Here is a 23,352-nt window from a genome sequence, read left to right as displayed (position 1 = left end):
AGCCAAAGGCAGCTGCTTAACCAACTGAGCCACCCAGGCGTCCCTCTCAGCCCATTTTTAATCAGATTATTTGTTTTTTCTGGATGCTGAGTTCATGTATTTTGGATATTAATCCCTTATTGGATGTATCATTCGCTAATACCTTCTCTCATTCAGTGCGTTGCCTTTTTGTTTTGTTGATTGTTAACTTTGCTGTGTGAAAGTTTTATTTTGGGGTAGTCCCGGTAGTTTATTTTTGTTTTTGTTTGCCTTGTCTCAGGAGACAGACCTAGAAAAACGTTTCTATAGCTGATGCCAAAAAGATTACTGCTGCCTGTGTTTTCTTCTAATTGTTGTATGGTTTCAGGCCTCCCAGTTAGGTCTTTACGCCATTTTGAGTTTATTTGTGTATTTGGTGTAGGACAGTGATCCAGTTTCAGCCTTGGCATACCACCGTCCAGTTGTGTAGCCCCATCTGTTAGAGAGACGGTCTTCTCCAGGTTCTGTGTTCTTGCCTCCTTTGTCTAGTTTGACCATATGAGTGTGGTCTGTTTCTGCGCTCTCCATTCTGTTCCATTGATCTGTGTGTCTAATTTTTGTCCCAGAACCATGCTGTCTTGAATACTTCAGCTTTTTAGTATATCTTGCAGTCTGGGGCTGTGATACCTCCAGTTTTGTTCTTCTTTCCCAAGATTGCTTTGGCTGTTTGGAGTCTTTGTGCCTTCATACAAATTTCAGTTATTTTTCTAGTTCTGTGAACAATGCTGTTGGTATTTTGATAGGGACTGCATTACATCTGTAGATTGCTTTGGGTAATATGGACATATGAACAATAATCGTTCTTACAATCCGAGAGCATGGAGTATCTTTCCATTTGTGTGTGTCATCTTAAGTTTTTTTCCATCAGTTTTTTTATGGTTTCATGTGTCTGTTGGCCATCTGTTCATTTTCTTTGGGAAAATGTCTATCAGGTCCTCTGCCCATTTTTAACTTTTTTTTTTAATATTTATTTATTTATTTGACAGAGAGAGAGATCACAAGTAGGCAGAGAAGCAGGCAGAGAGAGGAGGAAGCAGGCTCCCTGCTGAGCAGAGAGCCTGATGTGGGGCTTGATCCCAGGACCCTGAGACCATGACCTGAGCTGAAGTCAGAGGCTTTAACCCACTGAGCCACCCAGCTGCCCCCCTCTGCCCATTTTTAATCAGATTGTTTGGTTTTTCCTGATACTGAGGTCGTGTATTAAGAACAGAGCCATTGAAAATGTATGTTAAAGGAGAATAGGTGCGCCTGGGTGGCTCAGTGGGTTAAGTCTCTGCCTCCGGCTCACATCGTCATGGTCTCAGAGTCCTGAGATCGAGCCCCACATCGGGCTCTCTGCTCAGCAGGGAGCCTGCTTCCCCCTCGCTCTCTGCCTACTTGTGATCTTGTGATCTCTGTCAAATAAATAAATAAAATCTTTAAAAAAAGGATAAGCAAATCTCTCATTAAAGAACTATAGCAGAAGTCAGTTTGCACTTCTTAATTTCTTCTATGGTTTCAACATTCCATATTTAGTATGGATAGGTTAAGAAGAACCAGTGTCTTTTGTCCTAGATTAGTTGTTCTCTAACTGTGGTGCCCAGACAGCAGCATAAGCATTATCTTAGAACTTGTTAGAGATGAAAATTCGTGGGGCTCCTGGGTGGCTCAGTTGGTTAAGTGTCTGCCTTCAGCTCAGGTCATGATCCCTGGGGTCCTGGGATTGAGCCCCGCGTCAGCCTCCCTTCTCAGTGGGGAATCGTCTTCTCCCTCTCCCTCTGCCACTTCCCTGCTTGTGTTCTCTGTGCGCTCTATAAAATAAATAAAATCTTTAAAAAAAAAAAAAAAAGAAAGGAAAAGAAAAGAAATGAAATGAAATGAAAATTCTTGCCCTAACCCAGACCCAGCCTAGATAAAATGAGATTAATCTTTGTATATGGGGTGGAGCAATGGATAACTCTTTCTGCCTGGTCACATCAGGATGAGGGTCAGGTAATTGGGATTTTTTTTCCTTCTTTGTAATTCTGGACTTATTAAATTAACAATGGCATCATTTGTGTATTGGTAGGAATATGGATTTGATTGTTAACACTAACAATAACAAGGTGGGTTAACAGTATTTAATGAGCCCAATAATTATTAGGTAATTTTATATGTGATATTTTTCTTCATTTCTTTCCCCTTTAAATTACAGGGTCAGTAATAACTGTGTCTCCTGGGGCTTTTTCTTTAGGTTAAAAACGTTTCTGCAGGCACTCAGGACATGCCTCCTCCCCCTTCTGACTATGTGGAGAGAGTGGACAGTCCCATGGCCTACTCTTCCAATGGTAAAGTGAACGACAAGAGGCCCTATCCAGAGTCTTCCTACAAATCAACACCGTAAGTAGCATCTTCCTCCTTCAGATAGAACGAGTCTTAAAAATGAGTAATTGGATACGTTGATAAATCAGTTCCTATTGTACCATTTAAAATAAATGCTTTAAAATAAATAAATAAATTTAACAGTTTCCCAAAGGCTGGAGACTGATCTTTTGCATTGTTGATGGAAGCTTGGCAGTGAGAAGGGTGGGACTGTCAGCTGGTGGGATCTTCTTCCCCTTCTAAGCTTCTTTTCTCTTGCTGGTTTAAGGGAGAAAGGATAAATTGGGTTTTTTTGCTCTAAAAAAGTGGTTCTCTTCCCTGTTGCTGGTTTTGAAGTTGAGGTTAAAGTGGAGGATGGTACTGATAGAAAGCAGAGCAGTGTGCGGTTGTCTCTCCTGCCTGGAACTACTAGGTCTCATGAATGGAAGGGGAAGGTTGCAGGTTGATCCACCCCCAGGCACGTCCATCTTTATTTAACGAGCAGACTTTGTTTGAATTCAAGAATTCTGAGATCTCACTGGCTGTGCTGGATCCTTCATGTTGCTGGGGAATGTGAAACTGATAAAGCCTGTAGGTGTAGTTTTACAAGTAGTGTAAATAACCTCACACTGAGCTTCTGGCCTAGAGTAGGTGCCATTATGGTTGCTGAAATGGTATCCCTATTGTGGTTTTAATTTACCCTAAAGCCTAATTCTAATTCAACCTAATGCCTAGAGAAGGAAGGGTATTTTGAAATACTGTTGTAGACTGGATATAATTTTTGCCTGAGGATGAAAAATTACTCATCTTTTTTTTTGAAGATTTTATTTTATTATTTTTTTAAGGTTTTATTTATTTATTTGACAGAGAGATCACAAGTAAGCAGAGAGGCAGGCAGAGGGGGAGAGAAATGGGAAAGCAGGCTCCCCACTGAGCAGAGAGCCTGACTCGGGGCTCGATCCCAGGACCCTGAGATCATGATCCAAGCCGAAGGCAGAGGCCCAACCCACCGAGCCACCCAGGTGCCCCTGAAGATTTTAAGTCAGCTCTACACCCACGGTGGGGCTGAAACTCACAGCCTTGAGATCAAGAGTCGCATATTCCAGCGACTGACTCAGGCAGCCACCCCCTTTTCTATATACAATTCTAGAACTTCAGATTCCTTTGTAGACTAAAAAATAAACCTTCCCTTTAACTACTTGGATTGTTTTAAGTTAAAGGTGTATCTCCTGGAAAACTTGGTGTTGCTTCAAAGTTGTATCTCCAGCTCCCGTGCCTACCCCCATCCCTCCCATCTAGTGGTCCACTATAGGTAGAAATCCCCCCGAATGCACGATAGTTTGGGCACCTGCAGCTAAGTTAATTGTGGAGTCAGTTTGAGACAATAGGGTTTATTATTACCCTGGAATGGAACTTGGAAACAGACAGGAGTTTGCCTTAACCTCAATACATATTTTGTTTGGGTCTTTAGAATTGACTATGCCATTGGTTTCAGTTGTGAATGATTTGGAGGAAGAGCATTTTCTTTGTTCTCCTTCTGTTTGGATTTTGAGAAAAAGCCAAAGTGCTTGAGGCAGTCAGGGGCAAAGGTGTACAAAGTAGAGAAACAATACTTGTAAAAGTTTAAAACTATGATTTGTATGACTTCCGTGCATACATAATAAATATTTATAATGCATCTTGTGACCAGCTGTGCCTCTAAATTAATTATAAAGCCTGAATGGTTACATAGTATTCCACATGCTGTCTCTTTTCATGAAAACCAAGATATTTTCACAAATTCATTTGCAACAACTTAAAAATCTTACTTATTCTTGAATAAGCCAGTACATTTGTAAATATAAAATGGAAAAGGGACATAGGTTTAGCTTTTGTCCCCCACTACCTACTTCCTGTTCCTAGAGGCAGCTAGTGTTACCACTTTCTTTTTTTTTAAGTAGGCTCCACACTGGACTTGAACTCAGGTGCAGAGCTTGAACTCACAACCCTGAGATCAAAACCTGAGCTGAGATCAAGAGTCAGATGCTTAACCAACTGAACCACCCAGGCACCCCACCAATTTTTCTTATGTAACTCTTGATTTCTCTTAATTTCTCTTATAATTCCAGAAATTATTTTTAAATAAATATGTTGGCCAAAATGTACATTAGTTAGACCTTTCTTTAGAAAATACTGGCATATTAGGGGGTACCTGGGTGGCCCAGTCGGTTAAGTGTATACCTTTGGCTCAGGTCATGGTCTCAGGGTCCTGGAATCGAGCCCCACGTTGGGCTCCCTGCTCAGTGGGGTCTGCTTCTCCTGCTCCCTCTGCCCCCCATTCGTGGTCCCTTGCTCTTCTCCCTCCATCTCAAATAAATAAAAATAAAATCTTTTTAAAAAATACTAACGTATTAAATACATTATTAGCAATATGTCTTGGAGATTGTGCATATCGGCATACAAAGAGTTTACTGATCTGCTTTATAGCTGCATAATATTCCACCAGATGGATATCCTATAATTTGTTAACCCTATATTGATGCACACTTTTCCCCCAATGTTTTATTACAAATCGCTGCAGGATATAAACTTGTACATGAATCACTTTACACATAAACGAATGCATCTGGAAGAGAAATAACTAAAAGCAGAAGTGCTGAGCTGGAGGAAATTTCCTATTTCATTTTGAATTGTAGTCCTCAGAGGGTGTACTTATTTGTATTCCCAGCCTACAACCTAGAACTTTTTTGAAGGTCTGGGAAATGCAAATGTGATGCTTAGTTTCAAAATCCAGAAGAAGGAGAGGATGGGGATGGTGCTAAGGAATGTGATGGAACATTATGTCCTGATTTGTATCCGCTAATGTTGGAAGGAACTTGCAGCCTCTGGGGAATAATAGAAATGTCCGGGTATTGCCCATGGCAGACTGCTGCGTGCTCTGGAAGATTCAGAGCACATCCACTTGTATGGGGTAGGAGATGCACATTATGTCATGGATTCGTCTGTCCTCAGGCTTTCATAAAGGTGCTTAGTAGCCCACGAGTGCCTCTCCTTGCTTTTGTAGTCCATAGACAAGGAATTAGAGCAGGAACATTGTGTCTGAGGTCCAGGGTAAGGATGAGGTACCTCCACACTTAGAATTTTTTTCCCCAGGGCATAACGCACATTCAGTAAAGAGTACTAATCTTGAACACATACAGTTTGACGATTTTTTGCATGTGTGAATGCTGAAGTAACCACCACCACACCAACAGAGAGACATACCAAGCACTCTAAAAGGTCCTCATGTGCCCATTCTTCATTGATATCTCCATCCCCCCACCACAATTTTGATGCCTGTAACTACCTCTTAGTTGAGTTTATTATTGAAGTTCTTATAAAGTGGAATCATACGGTAATTACAGTTGTGTCTGGTGCCTTGTGCTCATCATGTCCTATGTCTTAGAATTTCAGGGCAATTAGAATTCACACTGGGTTAGGAGATAGCAGAATTTAACTGAAAATGGCTGTTTCTCTACCTCGTCTAGTTAAATTTAGGAGCTACCCCCCCCCATTAGGTACATCTCCTGCTATCCTGTCCAAATGCAGGGTGAATTCATCTTTATAAGTCAAGGACGTTGAATGTTGGCATGTCCCAGAGCTCTCAAGGTGGGCTGACACCCGAGAGTGCCAATGAACCCTTGTATGGTACAGTAAAGAGCCCAGTAAGATAATCTGTTAGGACTGTATACGAGTTGTAGCAATTCACTGGTCCACATTAGACCAAGGAAGGGGCTCCCTTCAGGAAGGGTGTGAGCCGGGAACTCAGAAGGAAGATACGAGGACTCCTGTTGCTGTGTGGGCTTTATTGTCGGTACAGCTTCTATTAAAGCAGCACGGTCATCCACATTTTCCAGGCCACGTTGACCTTCCAGCACAGGATTTAGAAAATAGAATGTTTTTTCCCAAAGCTGACATACAAAATACATTGAAAGATTCCTGATTGACCCTTTTTGAGTCATTGTCATTCCCAAGGCTAGGGAGATGGGGTTCTCTGATTGACAAGGTTTAGATATTCCCCCCCGTAATGGTGACAGTTCTAAAATACTACATAGGGGCACTTAGGTGGCTCAGTCGTTAAGCATCTGACTTTGGCTCAGGTCAAGATCTCAGAGACAGGGATTGAGTCCCACTTTGGGCTCTCTGCTCTGCAGGAAGCCTGCTTCTTCCTCTGCCTCTGCCTCTCCTCCCTGTCCCCTCTGTCTCTCAAATAAATAAATAAATTCTTTGGAAAAAAGATTAAAAATCAAATAAAATACTGTGTACGTAATGGACAGTATGCTGACTGATGTTGATCATGTCTGTTTCTGTTCCCTCGTGGGTACTGGTTGTCATCAGAAAAGAGGATTCTTGTGAATGTGTTTTCAGTTCAGGAATTCTCTTGAACACCTGCCATGTACCCAGTAGTTGGCTAGGTGCCCCGGGAATTCCAAGTCCTTGTTCTCATGGAAGTGGCGATCTACTAGGGACAGAAGACCACACACAGTAGCTACACTGAGAATCAGGGCGAGGTGGGAGAACCAAAGGCAAGTGAGGGAGGATGTGTAAAGAAAACATATGAATAGAAGAGACAGAATACACAAGGGTGAACTTCTGGTCCTGGAAACTGAGTTTGGAGACCAGGGAAAGCATACAGCTGGTTGTCTCTTCAGGGTCATACAGATTATGACCAAATGGAATTTGTATCTAAATGTAGGTTCAGAGATTATTGACGGTACACATATTCCCTCTGTTTTTTTTTTTAAAATAAAGGTTTTATTTATTTATTTGAGAGACAGAGATCACAAGTAGGCAGAGAGGCAGGCGGGGGTGGGAGGGAAGCTGAGCAGAGAGCCCGATGTGGGGCTCGATCCCAGGACCCTGAGATCATGACCTGAGCCGAAGGCAGAGACTTAACCCACTGAGCCACCCGGGTGCCCCCATATTCCCTAGCTCTTAAATGTATATATACTTGTAAGCATTTTGCGTTTTAGGTTTTATGCTGTATCAAGTATGTTACCCTCCGGTGTTGAAAGTATGTAGGAGAGTGGGAGGTGGAAAACTTCGAAAGTAAAGAGCTATTTATTTATTTATTTTAAAAGATTTTATTTATTTGAGAGAGAGGGAGAGAGAGCACAAGCAAGGAGAAGGGGCAGAAAGTAAACAAAGTAAAGATTTACAAGATTTATAAGATCAATATCAAAGATACCAAAAATAAGATAAAAAATTTATAAGATCAGTATCTAATGTAATTATGGGAGGAGGCCTGTTTTAATGTTTTGGGTTTTGTTCTTTTCTAATTTCTTTTGCTGTTTGGCTTCCTCCTTCTCTAGTCACTACTCCCTCAAATACACCTACTGCGTTCCCAGAGCGAGAAGCACAATACTGGCAATTTTGGCAGAGTGTCTAGGAACTTGTTACTCATTGACTCATGGAGAAAGTCACATTTTCCCTTCTTTAGATGTAGCAATAACAAAGCATCCAAAGGCACTGTAACCTGAATAAATTCAAAAGAAAGCGTAAGTCCCACTTAATCACCCGCAACTGTGCACACACATCCCAACACTTTAGGCTTCTACAAGTATTAGTAAGTGTGATAGAAATCTGAAGACGTTGACAGCAGTTAGTGGCAAGCAGTTCTGGATCACCTAGAAAATAGATTACACCTCACAGACAAAGCTCAGGATGAGAGCTTCTGTAAATTGAAAGCAGTGAGAAAACAAAAATCTTGAGACGTTTTTAATAGTTGGTTTGAATATGAAGGCTGAGGCTGGAGATCTCTGGCGTGTCTTTTGTCTTCCTTTCAGTGCTCTTCTTGCCCTTCTGCAGCTCTGCTACCAGGGAGAGTTAAGCTCTGCATCACTGTCACTCACATGTACTTAACCATTGCCATAGCTCTTGCTGCTTACTTCCATGTTTGGCCTTGTTTTCATGCTTGGCAGAGAAGCATTTGCAATTAAAAATCTAATGCAATATTAAATAATTGCATTAGGAAAATAAGCCTAATAATTGTAATGCTTCCATGCCATTCAGTCTACATGGCTATAAGATGAACATAGCACTTTAAATTTTTAGTACTTTAGTTTTTCTAGATTGTATCTTGAAAAGAAAACTGATGTGTAGGAGTCTAGAATTAATATTAAAAATGCTTACCTCTGGGGTGCCTGGGTGGCTCAGTGGGTTAAAGCCTCTGCCTTTGGCTCAGGTCATGAACCCAGGGTCCTGGTATCGAGCCCCTCATTGGGCTCTCTGCTCAGCGGGGAGCCTGCTTCCCTCTCTGTCTGCCTCTCTGCCTCTCTGCCTCTCTCTCTCTGTCAAATAAATAAATAAAATCTTTTTAAAAAAAAATGCTTACCTCTGAGAGTCATCTTCCAAAGGTAGACAGGTACGTGCATTTCTCTTCAACTCTGAATTCCACGAACCTGGAAGAACCTGTGGAATAGAATCCTAAGTGTTATTTTCTTGACTGTCTTTTGTGGTGTAAGTCCCTGGCACAGGTCCAGGAAGCACCTCTCCCACAGCAGCCTGGGCTTCCTAAAGTGCAATCTTGGGTCCATCTTACTCAGAAGGATTTCCAGAGGGGCTCCCCTTACATTGGAACCTGAAAACCTCTGGTGTGTTCCAAAGGGTCTGAGCTGGTGCTAACCTGAATGCAGGAGCCTGGGGATCTCCGTCGTGCTGAGTACGTGAACTGCTTGCGTGAACGCACATAGCTGTGGATATCTCTTAGTGCATACTGTTGTCGCTCTCTGTGGTTACGGTGCTCTTGCTGGCCATGGGCTGTAGTGGACCCCACCATCCCTGAACACTGCTTGCTGTTTCGTTAGGGTGCCGGAAGTGGTGCAGGAGCTGCCGGTGACCTCGCCCGTGGATGACTTCAGGCAACCTCGCTACAGCAGCAGCAGCAACTTCGAGACACCTTCCAGAAGGGCCCCTGCGAAAGGAAGAGCGGGCAGGTCCAAGCGGCCAGAGCAGGACCACTATGAAACAGACTACACGACTGGCGGCGAGTCATGTGACGAGCTGGAGGAGGACTGGATCAGGTAGCGGGTGGCCTTGTGCGGGGACCGCCTATGCGGGTTCTGATTATTAGCCTGGGCCAGCTGGCTGGGGGAGTGCTTGCCGGCTCAGCTGGGCTTGGGTGGTGCAGTTTCATCCTTGAACAGCCAGGACTGGAGGGGGTTTTTTGTTTGGCTTTTTTACTCCCTAGTACTCTTTGATAACAAAGATGGATGTTTGGCTGTGACTGTGTCCTAAAAACACGTTGAGCATCTTCCACGAAGTGACTGATGAACCCCACCAGTGTTCGGGCACCAGTTATCACCCAAGAAGGGTCTTCCAAACAAAGAAAACACGAGTATACAGGAACTGCAGTTATTGATCATAAAATTCCCAGACCAATGCTATGGCTTTGTTTTGGCATTTACTTTTAAGTTAAGATTTCATGATGAGACCAGAGATTCTTTTAAAAGTTTAATCCTCTGGGTGGCTCAGTGGGTTGGGCCTCTGCCTTCGGCTCCAGTCATGATCTCAGGGTCCTGGGATCGAGCCCCACATCGGGCTCTCTGCTCAGTGGGGACCCTACTTTCCCCTCCCTCTCTGCCTGCCTCTCTGCCTACTTGTGATCTCTCTCTGTCAAAAAAAAAAAAAAAGTTTAATCCGGAGGGCTTTGGCAAACAGTTAACGTAAACAGTGAACAATGCAGTGTTCTGGCGGAGGTGTGGTTAAGTTCCTGTGTGTGCTGGTGGTGCATCATTACCAACTCCGCTCGTGGGTGGTGTGTAGCCCTTTGATGCTCAGGTATTCTGAGAAGTGGGGTACAAATCAGAAACGTCTGCAGTGTGAATCTTGGTGCATCAAAATACTGCTTCTCAGGGGGAAGGAGGGATGAGTGGTATAGTAGAGTATGAAATCTCACTGGTGATTGTCATTCCTCATTCCCCTTTCTCCACAAGAGTTCTTGGCCAGGGACACCCGAGTAGGTCAGTAGGTTAACCTCGGTTTTTGCTCAGGTCATGAGATCGAACCACATCTCCAGTGGGGAATTCACTTGAGATTCTCTCCCTCTCCCCCTCCCCTACATGCTCGCTTGCTCTCTGTCTCTCAGATGAATAAATCTTCAAAAATAGAAGTTCTTGGCCAAGTTCAGCCATCTAGCTATAAAATATATTTGTAACTAGAACCATGGAAGATTTAAATGAAAACTTTTTTTTTTAAAGATTTTATTTATTTATTTGACAGACAGATCACAATTAGGCAGAGAAAGAGAGAGGAGGAAGCAGGCTCCCTGCAGAGCTGAGCCCCATGCGGGGCTCGATCCCAGGACCCTGGGATCATGACCTGAGCCGAAGGCAGAGGCTTTAACCCACTGAGCCACCCAGGCGCCCCTAAATGAAAACTTTTAAGAAGCCTCAATTCTTACTCCTCTTTTGAGCAAATCATTTCATTTCTCACCTTTGTAAAATGAAGATGTTAGGCCAATTTAGATGTAAAAATGGAAATTCCCTGTTGCTGTGAGTTCCTTAGTCCTGTGAAACAATTCAGAGTATTTCCTCAGTGGATTGTTAGTTAATGAGCATCACAGTGACACTTTAAAAATGGCTAGTATATTGAGAATTACAAGTGATGCAGAATTTCAGGGCTTTTTTTCAGTGTTGTGCACTGCTGCATTATTTGTATGCTGAGCATGTATTTTTGTACACGGACATTTTAAAGTCTACTTCTGTAATCAAAGGACTCAAAATAAGCTATTCCTGTTTAGGAAAACAAGATCAATTTAAAAAGACAATCTAGGGGTGCCTGGGTGGCTCAGTGGGTTAAAGCCTCTGCCTTTGGCTCGAGTCATGATCCCCGGGTCCTGGGATCGAGCCCCACATCGGGCTCTCTGCTCAGCGGGGAGCCTGCTTCCCCCTCTCTCTGCCTGCGTGTCTGCCTACTTGTGATCTCTGTCAAATGAATAAATAAATAAAATCTTAAAAAAAAAATAAAAAGACAATCTAAAAACTGTAGTTGGTAGCAGAAAACAACTACCTGGCTGTCACCTGCTCTGCCACTGTGATGACGAAAACATACTTTATGTTTCAAAATTCTAGTTTTAAGACTTTAAACAGAAATATTCTATAATCGTGTGGTGTTGTATATTTAGAATAAATGAGTTCCTATGACTTGAACCTTAAAGTTCATAAATGATTTTTAGTTTTATTTCTAAAAATTATATAAGCACAGTATTTTATTTTAAAAGATGTATTTATTTTAGAGACCATGCACAAACTGGGGGAAAGGGAGAGGGAGAGAAGTAATCTCAAGCAGGCTCCCCACCGAAGTGGAGCCAACACTAGGCTTGATCCCAGGACCCTAAGGTCATGACCTGAGCAAAAACCAAGAGTCAGCCACTCAACTCACTGGGACACCCAGGCACTGCACTCCCTCCAACCATAGTATATCTGTTTTTTCAAGCATAGTATTTTTAAAAGCATAAGCAGTGATATATAAAGTATAATCATTCTTTTTTTTTTTTTTTGAGAGAGGGAGAGAGGGAGAGAGTGCGAGCAGACGGAAGGGTCAGAGAGAGTGGGCGAGAATCTTAAGCAGCCGCCATGCTGAGCATGGAGCCCAAAGAGGATTGGTCTTATGACCTAAGCTGAAATCAAGAGTCTGATCCTCAATCAACTGAGCCACCCAGGTGCCCCTGAAGTATAATCTTCTTAAGAGAACTCATTTGCATCCCACCTTTCTCTTTCCATAAGCAACAAAACAAAAGCAGGAGATTGTAATTTTCCATATCCCACCAGCTTCATTATCTTTGATGAAGAAACACTGGAATTTATCTGTTAGAGTCATAAATAGTCATTTTCTCAATTTTTAGGGAATTTCCACCTATTACTTCAGATCAACAAAGACAACAGTACAAGAGAAATTTTGACACTGGCCTGCAGGAATATAAGAGCTTACAAGCAGAACTCGATGAGGTCAATAAAGAACTCTCTCGTCTGGATAAAGAATTGGATGACTATAGAGAAGAAAGTGAAGAGTACATGGTAAATTCAGACCTGATAATTACATATTATAGATGATGTTATTCTAATCTATGAAGATAGAGTATCCTTTCTATTAATGCGGACTCAGATTTTGCTAGCAGTTCTCAAATTGATTTCATTGAAAAACAACTGAAATCCTGTCTTGGCTGAAAGTCTTTCCAAAATGAAGAGTGTACTAATGTAGTTACAAAGTACAAAAATTAGGTTATGTACATATATCCCTTTCTGTTAAAAAAAAAAAAAAGCTATATTTTTCTATTTATAAACACAGTTCATTCTTTATATAAAGTATTAAACAAACGTAATTGGGTGCAGAAAAATAAACTGCCTTAAATTCTGTCAGTTGGTTGTCAACAAAATATTAGTTGTTAAAATAGCGCCTTTGTGCACAAGTGCACCTAGACACACACCATCTTTGATATGAAGTTATCTTATGTTTTACTGCATCCTTCTTGGTTTTTTTACTCGATAGTACTTTATGGTGATGATGGTTCCCCCCCCCTTGGCTGAGGTAATGTTTGTCTGTGAAAGTTAGTCTTTCCTTTTTAATCCCCCTTTCTATACTGTACTCTTTACAAGGAAGTCACTATGCCTAGATCACCCTTCAGGAATGGGAAATTATGCTTTAGCTCTTTAAAGACAGTGCACCTACACAAATTATTTGGAATTCTTGTGCATAAGAAATTGGTCACTTCCTCGCATTTATTTAATCATTTATATCAGTATTGACATAAATGGATATCTGTTTTATGCTTTGCGTTATAATCCAATACTAGTTTATTGCTCAAAATATTTTATATATGTATAGTATATATTAACTTATATCTATAATATATACATCACAAATATATATATATTAGTGTGGGTATATGTCTGTACACTTACATATATACATAATACATATATATTTAAGTTAGTTACTAGGGAGCTCAGACCATTTTCATAATGGGCTATAACCATATGAAAGCTGTGCTTTACTGAACATCTCTCTGGTGTCAGCATGGCACATGGACCAACCTGGGGACAGATGAGAGGCAGCTAAACAAAATAGTTAACCTGTCTATGAAAATGAAACGTGAGGAATAAATCATACATTTCTCTTTACTGGCTGCCTTCAGGCCCTCTTGCTGACTGTAATAGTTGTAAGAACCTAAAGACTTCATTATTTTAATTTCCTGTCATTTTGGCATTGTCAGTTTTAGCTCTACAATAGAACATCAGGAATGTTATTTTTGAAAGAGAAAATGCCCCACTAACCATCCTCTCTTGTATTTCTCATTAATAGGCTGCTGCTGACGAGTACAATAGACTGAAGCAAGTTAAGGGAGTAAGTATCCCAGATTGTAAGATTCTTCAAGGAAGAATTTTTCTATTATGTGTCTTTCATTTAACCTTTTGAAATGACTATGAACACCTTATCACACAAGCACTGATTATGACAAAAGCCCCTAAAACCACAAGCTGAAAACTGTAACAGAAGGTAGAACTTAATTTTGGTTGTTTGCAGCTACAACCAATTCTGATAAGCTTTTTTAAAAACTTGAAGTATATATATACAAAAACCACACATCATGAGTGTACAACGTGATAAATTTTCACCAAGTGACCATATACCTTTGTAGCTGGCACCCAGACGAAGAAATACGTTTCCTAATGTATATGTCTCACTGGCAAACCCCTCGTGTGCTCTCCTCCAGTTTTTCTTCTCCCCACAGATAACTACCATCCTATCTTCTACCAACATAGAGGAGTATAGCCTATTTTGGACTTAATGTACAGGGAATCGTGTAGTATGTGTATTTTAGATGTGATTTCTTTTTTAAAAGATTTTATTTATTTATTTATTTATTTATTTATTTATTTGAGAGAGAGCGAAAGCACAAGCACTGAAGGATCAGAGGGAAAAGCAGACTCTGTGCTGAGTGTGGAGTCTGATATGGGGCTTGGTTGGGCTTGGGTTGTTCCCAGCTTATGGCTTTTATAATTAATGTAGCTTGAAACATTTTTGTAAGTGTCTGTGCACATGTGAACACATTTGTTAGGTGTGTGCTTGGGAGTGAAATTTCAGGGTCATTGGGCTAGTGTCTGTCTGACCTTGGGTAAATGGTTTCAAACAGCTTTCCTGGTTTACCAGTATATTCCCAGTGAGCTGTGTAGATTCATTTTGCTCCATATCCTTGTCAACACTTGGCTTTATCGGTCTGTCTTGGTTTAAAACTTTGTTTTTAATAGATATTATATTAAATTTTTTAAAAAATCACAAAACACCATAATTTTAAATGCAAGAATTTAATAGAGTATATAGTGGGGCACCTTTGATCTTGGAGTTTTGAGTTCAAGCCCCATGTTGGTTGTAGAGATTACTTTAAAATTTTTTTTTAAATTTTAAAAAAAGGAAAGGAAAGAGTATATAGTAAAATTCCCTGTCTTACTCCCCATTTACCTATTTCTCCTTTCCTAAGTCAACCAATATCACCAGTTTTTGTTTGACCAATTGTTTTTTAAAGATTTTGTTTTTGGGGAGGCACCTGGGTGGCTCAGTTGATTAAATCGTCTGCCCTCAGTTCAGGTCATATTCCCAGGGTCCTGGCATCGAGTCTGGCATCGGGCTGTCTGCTAAGCAGGGAGTCTCCTTCTCCCTCTCCCTCTGCCCCTCCCTCCATTCATGCTCACTTGCATTCTCTCTCTCTCTGTGTTAGATAAATCTTTTTGGGAGTCCCTGGGTGGCTCAGCTGATAAAGCATCTGCCTTCAGCTCAGGCTGTGATCCCAGGGTCCTGGGATGGAGCCCCACATTGGGCTACCTGCTCAGCAGGAAGCCTGCTTCTCCCTCTCCCTCTGCCTATAGCTCCCCCTTTGTGCACCCACTTTCTTTCTCTCTCTCTGTCAAATAAATCTTTTTAAAAAAAAAAGATTTTATTTTTGGGGTGCCTGGGTGGCTCAGACGGTTAAGCGTCTGCCTTCAGCTTAGGTTATGATCTCTAGGTCCTGGGATCAAGCCCTAACATTGGGCTCCCTGCTCTGCTGGGAACTTGTTTCTCCCTCTTCCCCTCCCCCTCCTGGTGTGCGTGCGAGTACACACTCGCTCTCTCTCAAATAAATAAATAAAATCTTTAAAAAAATTGTTTTTAAATTCTCTCTACACTCAGTGTGGTGCTTGACCCCACAACCCCGAGACCAAGAATCACATGCTCTACCAGTTGAGCCAACCAAGCACCCTTGTTTTAATGATTTTTTTAGATGATGTGTTAGCAAAAAGTCCAGTTAATTTTTGGGGTCACTTTACAAATCACTAGAAATTAGCATATGCTTTGTAAAACTCAGGTTAGAAGGTAAAATTGAGCAAAAAGAATCAGCCGCCTGTATGATCAGAGAAACTGCCATAAGCCTGTATGTATTACTCCATTCCTCACCCCCAACAATTTTGACTAATACTCCATGATTATTTTGCTTCACCTCTGCCTTCCTAGCAGCTAACACAGCTTGTTTTTATTCTGTTAAATTTACCTGGTTTATTTATTTTTTTCTTTTTTAGTCTGCAGATTACAAAAATAAGAGGAATTATTGCAAGCAGCTGAAGAGCAAATTGTCACACATCAAGAAGATGGTGGGAGATTATGACAGACAGAAAACATAGAAGACAAATGGCATACAATTGAGAGATTAAGAAGTATTTGACATCTCTGCAATGTTGTCAGAAGGCAAAATGACTTTGGATTCTAACCCAGGAGACCAAGTCTTTGTGATCATTACAAAGTTTTGGTAGCTTTAATATCATCAGTATTAAAGCATTTTATAACTAGCTTTTGACAATCAACTGGGCTGAACACTCCATTTAAGGATTCTAGGCTTTAAACTTCGGCTGTTGTATTAAGGACTGACTGACTACAGGTTGAGGATTTTAAACCTTGAAGGAAGGTCCCACAGTGACGTGTGCTGTGAACTTGAACAGTCTTCTCTTAATACATAAGTGTGCTCATTAGTTCCCATAGGCTATCTCGTCCGTTCCTCCCGGAGTTCTGCCTTCAGAACTGTTATTTATAACCATTCCTTCTCAGGTAAGGAAATTCTGTCCCTGCAGTGAAGTGTCTGAAGTGAAAGTTCTTGTTTCCTGGCTTGCAGTGTTGGTTAAGTCTGTATGTCCCTGGTCTTTTGTATGTTAGCAAACTACCAACCTCCCTATTGATTTTTTTCTGTGTAGCAATGGTGTTAAAAGAGCTTTTATTATTTTATGTTATCCAGATAATAAAGATCATGTAAAAATAACAAATTATGGAAACTTAAAGATTGTATATAGATTCACCTTTTAAGAATCAAAATATAAAGCTCCTGGTTAGAATTCTGTTGTGTATTCTAAAATACTTTGTAATCTTTTATGGTTTACATGCATTGTTGTTGTTTTTAAACCAACTAGGCTTTTTCATTATATCAGAGTATCTGATGACATTGCTGATTCAGTTGTGACTTGAATTGTATCTTACAGCAATGTTCAGGTTCTGTACATACTTTCTAAGGTATTAAACCTGGTGTTGTCTCTCTTTCATACACTTGTTTGACATCATTAATGCTATTAAGTTTCAGAAAATCATACTCAGTTTTATCTGTTCATGTTTTAAACTATTTTGGGTGCTGTGCTGGTTGCTTACTTTCCCAGTCTTGGCTATCAGAAGGCTGATTTGTCTGGAAATAGAATGCAATCCCACAAAACATGAAATTACTTCAGATGGTGCCCTCAGTTCACCACTTGTTTTTTAAATTTAAATTTTTATTACTGAAGTGAAATTAGCTGATAGTATATATAGCTAGCCCAGTTGGTTGTGATTATCCGCTGTTTAGAACTGTTTTTGTGAAAATTTTTGAATAATAAACTTTAAGTAATCATTAGTATATAATTCAGACATTTAAGTATGTAATTCTTTATATACAAGTCTGAATCATTTTCCAAAGATACATCTTTTAAAATAATTGTTCTATTGTAACATTGATTCATTTCTTCAAATTGAAGAAATTCTTAATTTTCCATGTGCCCTACATGCTTACTACAAAATGTAATAGTTTATAGTTTTCATACCTTTTGGTAAAGACTTTCTTGAGCAACTTAACTCAGTTTTATGTATGCTAAAATTGAAATTTCTTTGTTCTTGGAAGTCAGTGTACTTAGATTATGAAAGATGGCAAGGTTGCCGGGGTTCTGACAAAACAAAAGTGTACAGCTGAATAAACAAAATCAAATAGCATGAATTTCAATTGTAAAATTGTGTCAGAAAATTGGACTTAGAAATAAAATAACAAGAAAACCATTTCTCAAATGTGGTACTTAAATACCACTTGGGATTAACCAGCTGGATGTAACTTTAAGAACCACTTAGGCCGAATTCTAGTTTGGAAAATTAAAGGTTTAGATTAGACGTTGGAGGTCTTGTACATCTCTGACCTGAGATGCTTACTTCTGCAGTCTGCCTTCTACTATAAACAATTGTTCCAGAAGTTCTGTTGGGAAAGCCTGTGATCCTGCTGATAGCTGCACACAGGGATTCCTTTATGTAGGTGATTCTGTATTAAAAGTAGATGAGATCAATATTTTAATTTCTCTGTATTTTGAAAAATTTAAAGAAATATAGAAAACTATAAATGTACGTATATCCATCTTCCAGAAGGAACAGGTGTTAGTTTTGTCATAATATGCCTTGTAGTTTTGGAAATAAATTGGAGTCTACTAGTATTTATAGTAAAAGTTAAACTATATACACACACATATATAAAATTATCATTTAATCCTTATAACATTCCATTGACATGTAATCATTTCTCATCCTCATTTAACATGTAAGAAAACTGATGATGTGGTAGGTTGACTGGTCCCCTGTCACACAGTGGCAAGTGATTAAATAGGATTGGAATCTTGGTCTGTTGGAATATTAGGTTCTGTACTCCCGTTCTGGGTTGACTGTCACTAAATTCATGGGTTGGGTAAGATGGGATTGCTCTGTCTGGTGTTAATAAAATATATTTTAAGAGTATTTTAAGTACTTTTAATTGATATAAAATGCTTCATATGAAATACCGAAAGTATCTATGATGACCAGAATGGGTGTGTGTGTGTGTGTGTGTGTGTGTGTGTGTAAAGAAGGGTGCGAGCAGAAGGAGTTCTCCAGTCGTGGCTCTGGGGGTCTTCTTGAGTTGAGGCTGTAAGACTTCCTCACTCAGAACCATCTTCCCTGCTTCATCACTGTGATAGGAAATACCTCGTCTGCACATTTTGGAAGGCTCAGCTGGAGGAATCAGGATTCAGACCCAGTCTCCTGGCAGCCTGTGGTTCTCCACTAACTGTGTAACTTCTCTTCTGTGAAAGGACAGATGACTTGGGTGGAAGGCTGTGTCATCCCTCCTCCTGTGTTTCATATTGTTCACATGTCTTTTAATGGGAACAATTTTCATAAAGAAAAATGCCCAAGTAACTTGAGTAGTTTTTAGAAAGCACTGTTACGTTAAAATAATACCACTTTGCAGTTAGAGAAAAGCATGGAAACATAACAGATTTTATGGGGGGGACTGCAACCCAGTGTAGGCATCCCCCCAAGATTTCTTGTGGCTGCCACAGGACCTGCTCGCTCCTCCCTGCTTGTGTTGTCCTATTCTTCCTTTGCCCTGCAGCAGTTACTTGCTGTGTGACCTTGGACAAATCACCTAGCTTTCCTGTCCCTCAGTTTGCTTATTTGTGTGAGAACTATGTGTACCTGTTCCCATAGTTATTATGAAGGTAATGTAGGACTTAGAACAATAGTCCTTATCAGAACATAATAAATATGGCCAGTTACACCTAGTTTCCAAGGCTGCAAGGTGAGACTCGAAACAAGCTTTTTTTTAAAATTTTTTATTTCTTTTCAGCGTAAGAAACAAGCTTTTAAAAAGCAAATCATGTGTAAGAGTGTATAATAATCCCAATCCTTATGGGTCTGTGCTGGGTGCAGCATTAGGGTATCAGTTCTTTTGAATTTTAGATAGATAACGGCATTAGGCTTGGCACTGTGACTTCAGGGATGATGACAAATCCTTTACGTGTCAAAATAAGGATTATTCTATACTGTTAAAAGCAGTTGGGGTGCCTGGGTGGCGCAGTGGGTTAAAGCCTCTGCCTTCGGTTCGGGTCATGATCCTAGGGTCCTGGGATTGAGCCCCGCATCGGGCTCTCTGCTTGGCAGGGAGCCTGCCTCTCCCCTCTCTCTGCCTGCCTCTCTGCCTACTTGTGATTTCTGTCAAATGAATAAATGAAATCTTAAAAAAAAAAAAAAAAAGTTGTGGAGGTTTTTAATGAGTCTCTGCAGTATGTGAGGTTTCATCTAAAGGTATTGGAATAGGCAAGTCTACCTCTCCCAGTCAGAATTTCGGCATAACAACACTGGCTGAGCTCTTAAAAAATTTGTTAACCCTGGTGGCTGTGTCTAGCTACCCATGGGCAAAGAACAGACTGTTCCATTCTTCATAGCTATCCTTTAGTTTTACTAGTTGAAACATTAGGCTAAATTAGATCCATTTTTTCTCCCAATGTACACAATTAGAATATTGTGTCAGTCCTAGTTATGGCAGGGGGTTACCATGGATTTATACAAGCTTTGTTTTGCCTTGGTACAACTCCTTGTTAAGATCCTTGACTAAGGACGCCTGGGTGGCTCAGTTGGTTAAGCAGCTGCCTTCAGCTCAGGTCATGATCCCAGCATTCTGGGATCGAGTCCCACATCGGGCTCCTTACTCGGCGGGGAGCCTGCTTCTCCCTCTGCCTCTGCCTGCCACTCTGTCTGCCTGTGCTCGCTTGCTCTCTCTCTAACAAATAAATAAATTTTTAAAAAAATTAAAAAAAAAAAAGATCCTTGACTAAAATATGTACAGAGGAGAGTAAACTTCACAGTTGTGAATTTGAATGATCCAGCCTCCTTTCCACAAATGCACTTTGCTGGGGACTCTTCTTTTTTTTTTTTCCCCATTTAAAAGAAAACCCTTCCCTAGGGATGCTGGCTAGCTCAGTTGGTAGAACATGGGACTCTTGATCTCAGGGTCATGAGTTCAAGCCCCACATTGGGTGTGGACCCTACATTAGAAAAAAAAATTAGAATTTTTAATTAAAAAAAAAAAAAGGCTTTCCCAGACTGATGGATTGTGAACATATACAAGACACATACTTGGGGCTTGGGGTTGTGGCCAGTTGTCCCATAGGAATGCATCCTGTCTTGTAACACGATGGTCAACCCGAATGGAGGAAAAGAAAAAGGAAGAAGTTGAGTTTGTGAAAGGAAGGGAGGACAGAGGAAAGTAGGAAGGGCAAGGAAAAAGTGTGAGTTCTGTGAAGAGTTAAAGATGTGGGGGAGGCAAAAATGAAAGGTGACTGGCACTGGGAAAGATTCAGCAATGCCAAATTCTCCTCCTTTCCTTTTTAAAGACAACACTGAAAATAACAAGGCCTTTGTCTTCTGGGGGGGAAATAAAAGTAGCTGGTAACGGAGTTGCCATTATGTGATGTGTAAGCCCTGTAGGGTAGGTGAAGGTATCCCCACTTCATACTGTAAGGGCCTATTCAGCCAGAGCGGCCCCACCCTGGTTGAACTGCCATTTTGTTGTAAAACTTAAATTGACCCCCCCCCAGGGGAACTTACTTAAAAGCAAGTCGGGGAAACCAGTCCCAGTAACAAAGTCCAAATACAAGGGTGGGTCAGGCCAGGTGGAGGTATTCAATCAGTGGGGGCCCATACAGTCTCCTAGCTACCAAGGAGTATGGGCCCTGCCCTTTGGGCACCGTTTGGGCACCAATTCTGAACTAGGTGATGGGCTGGTTCAAATGTCTACTAGGGTAAATTGTAATTCAATTGGTCACCTAGCATCACTGTGGAGTTTCCTGTGTGTTACAATCTCATTGGCCACCTGTGTGTGGCCAGGCCCAACCACATGGCCTTTGCTCTGTAAAAGTTAGTCCGGAAAGCAGGGAGGGGTCGTCCTCTCTGTTAGGGGGGGCCCCAACCGGTCTGTTTGATGGTCGGTCTGATTCCTGATGCTTGGCGCAAGATAAAGCTTTGGTTGGCCTTCGCTTTGTATCAGTCTCGCTCCTTTAATCACGGACCCATTATTGGGGTACCCAATTTTGGGGGGACCTAACAATACATCACATGCAGTTTGTGACTTCCTTGTTGGCCATCCACCCAGTGTGGCAGAGCCTGATTTTAAATCCAGGTCTTAGTATGCTGCAGCATGGCTGGTGTTTATATTTTTGAGCGGACAGAAGTTAAGGGGAGATGTTGGTACCAACAAAGCAATATAGGCAGCAGAGTGGGGGGAGCGTATGCTGATGGGGAAGTAAGCTCCAGTTCTGCAGTTCCTTCCCACTGTTCCTCTCCTGGGCGTAAGCTTTTTCTGACGCTCTGCATGGGCCTTGCCTAGCCATTTCTTAAGTGTGGGAAATGCTAGTGTCGTCTTAAAAAAAGGGGTGCCTGGGTGGCTCAGTGGGTTAAAGCCTCTGCCTTCGGCTCAGGTCATGATCTCAGGGTCCTCAGCCCCATATTGGGCTCTCTGCTCAGCAGGGAGCCTGCTTCCCCCTCTCTCTCTGCCTGCCTCTCTGCCTACTTGTGATCTGTCAAATAAATAAATAAAATCTTAAAAAAAAAAAAAAGCCCACCTCCAAGTAGGTTAATAAACGCATTATTTGTCTTGCTGAGGACATAGCCCAGGAAACAGTGTTTCGGATTGCTCAGAACTGCTCTGAAACTTTCACCTTCACAGGGGGTTATACAGGAAAGTGGGAAGGGGTAGATGTGCTTGCAAGCAGTTCTCTAATGTATAATTATGTGTCAGGACATATAATCAGTTGTAAAAATTCAACTCCACTGATTTCCACATAGACACATGAAAAATACTTCAGCCTCTGCTTATCTGGTTTTCCACTTCTTGTTTTTGGTTTCTGTTTGCAGTCACCTCAGTCACAGAAGGCTGACATCTTTCTCCCCTTTTAAGGCCCTACAGTGTTCATGCACACTACTAACTCTGTATATATTAGCAGGCATCACAGGCATCTCAAACTTGTCCAAAACTGAACTGATCTTATCAATACCCCCCCCCCATCCTTTAAGAAATCGCAACTCTAACCTGGCAGTTGCTCAACTGAAAACTTTTGGGTCACTGGCTCTTTTTTAACCCGCATCTGGTCTATGGACAAGATTAGAATCCAACCCTTCTCGCTAGCTACACTGCCATACTGCCCTCATTCAAACCACTATCATCTGTCCAAGTTTTCAAAATGTCGAGAGCCCCCAGCCGCCTTCAGCTGCCATCACTCAACCCATCTTCTCATTCAGTCCCAGAAACACAGGGATGTGTTTCCACCTCGGGGCGGGGCCGTAGCTCCGGTAGTTCCCTCCGCCCCGGGAGGTCTTGCCCTAGCTGTAAATATGGTTAACTCCCTTCCTCATTCCGGTCCTGGCTCGACTGTCTTCTCAGTGAGGACTCCTCTGACTGCGCTCTGTTAAGCTGGTACCATTTTCCCCTTCCATGCTTAATTTTTCTCTATTTGCACTATCACCATTTGATACAGCATGTTTTTCTCGATAAATGTATGCATAGTAGAAGAATTCCACGGGGGGGCAGGGATTAGTTTTTAATTGCTATTTACTCAGTGCTTAGAACTGTATCAAGCCCAAAGCAGGTGCTCAATAATACTTCTTGCAGGAACAGGGCAGCAGAGCATCCCCAGAAAACTGTTGCACGGCAAGGTTCTGGCTTAGTTGCTGCTGCTGCATTCAGAATACACCAAATTCAAGCTCCCGGTCCGACGGCTACCCGGCCGAGCGGACATCACTTTTCCTGCCTTTTTGTGAATAACGGCTGAGAGTGGGGCAAGAGGCTCCTTCTCGCACCCTAAGTCAGCTCCCGGAACGCCCCGTCCCCGAGCCCCTTGCACTCGGGACCAACACTCTCATCAACCGGAACGTTTGTGCGTCGCC

General features: G+C 41.5%; 1 protein-coding gene across 3 annotated transcripts in view; it reads left to right on the top strand.

Moving 5' to 3' along the window:
* The window catches only part of OCLN (occludin), an 84,463-nt gene extending 66,073 nt beyond the window's left edge, over positions 1-18,390 (top strand). For all 3 annotated transcript variants that reach the window (XM_080803909.1, XM_080803908.1, XM_080803910.1), the window contains exons 5-9: positions 2,231-2,376; positions 9,162-9,377; positions 12,200-12,371; positions 13,657-13,698; positions 15,906-18,390. In XM_080803909.1, the coding sequence (XP_080660035.1) occupies positions 2,231-2,376; positions 9,162-9,377; positions 12,200-12,371; positions 13,657-13,698; positions 15,906-16,007 (678 nt within the window). In that variant the 3' untranslated portion in view covers positions 16,008-18,390. The remainder of the gene's footprint in view (positions 1-2,230; positions 2,377-9,161; positions 9,378-12,199; positions 12,372-13,656; positions 13,699-15,905) is intronic.
* Positions 18,391-23,352: the final 4,962 nt, after the last annotated feature.

The sequence above is a fragment of the Martes martes genome (genome assembly GCF_963455335.1).
Source record: "Martes martes genome assembly, chromosome: 5".
Classification (NCBI taxonomy): Eukaryota; Metazoa; Chordata; class Mammalia; order Carnivora; family Mustelidae; genus Martes; species Martes martes.
The sequence above is the reverse complement of the archived record's forward strand: the minus strand, read 5'-3'. Positions and strand labels throughout refer to the sequence as shown.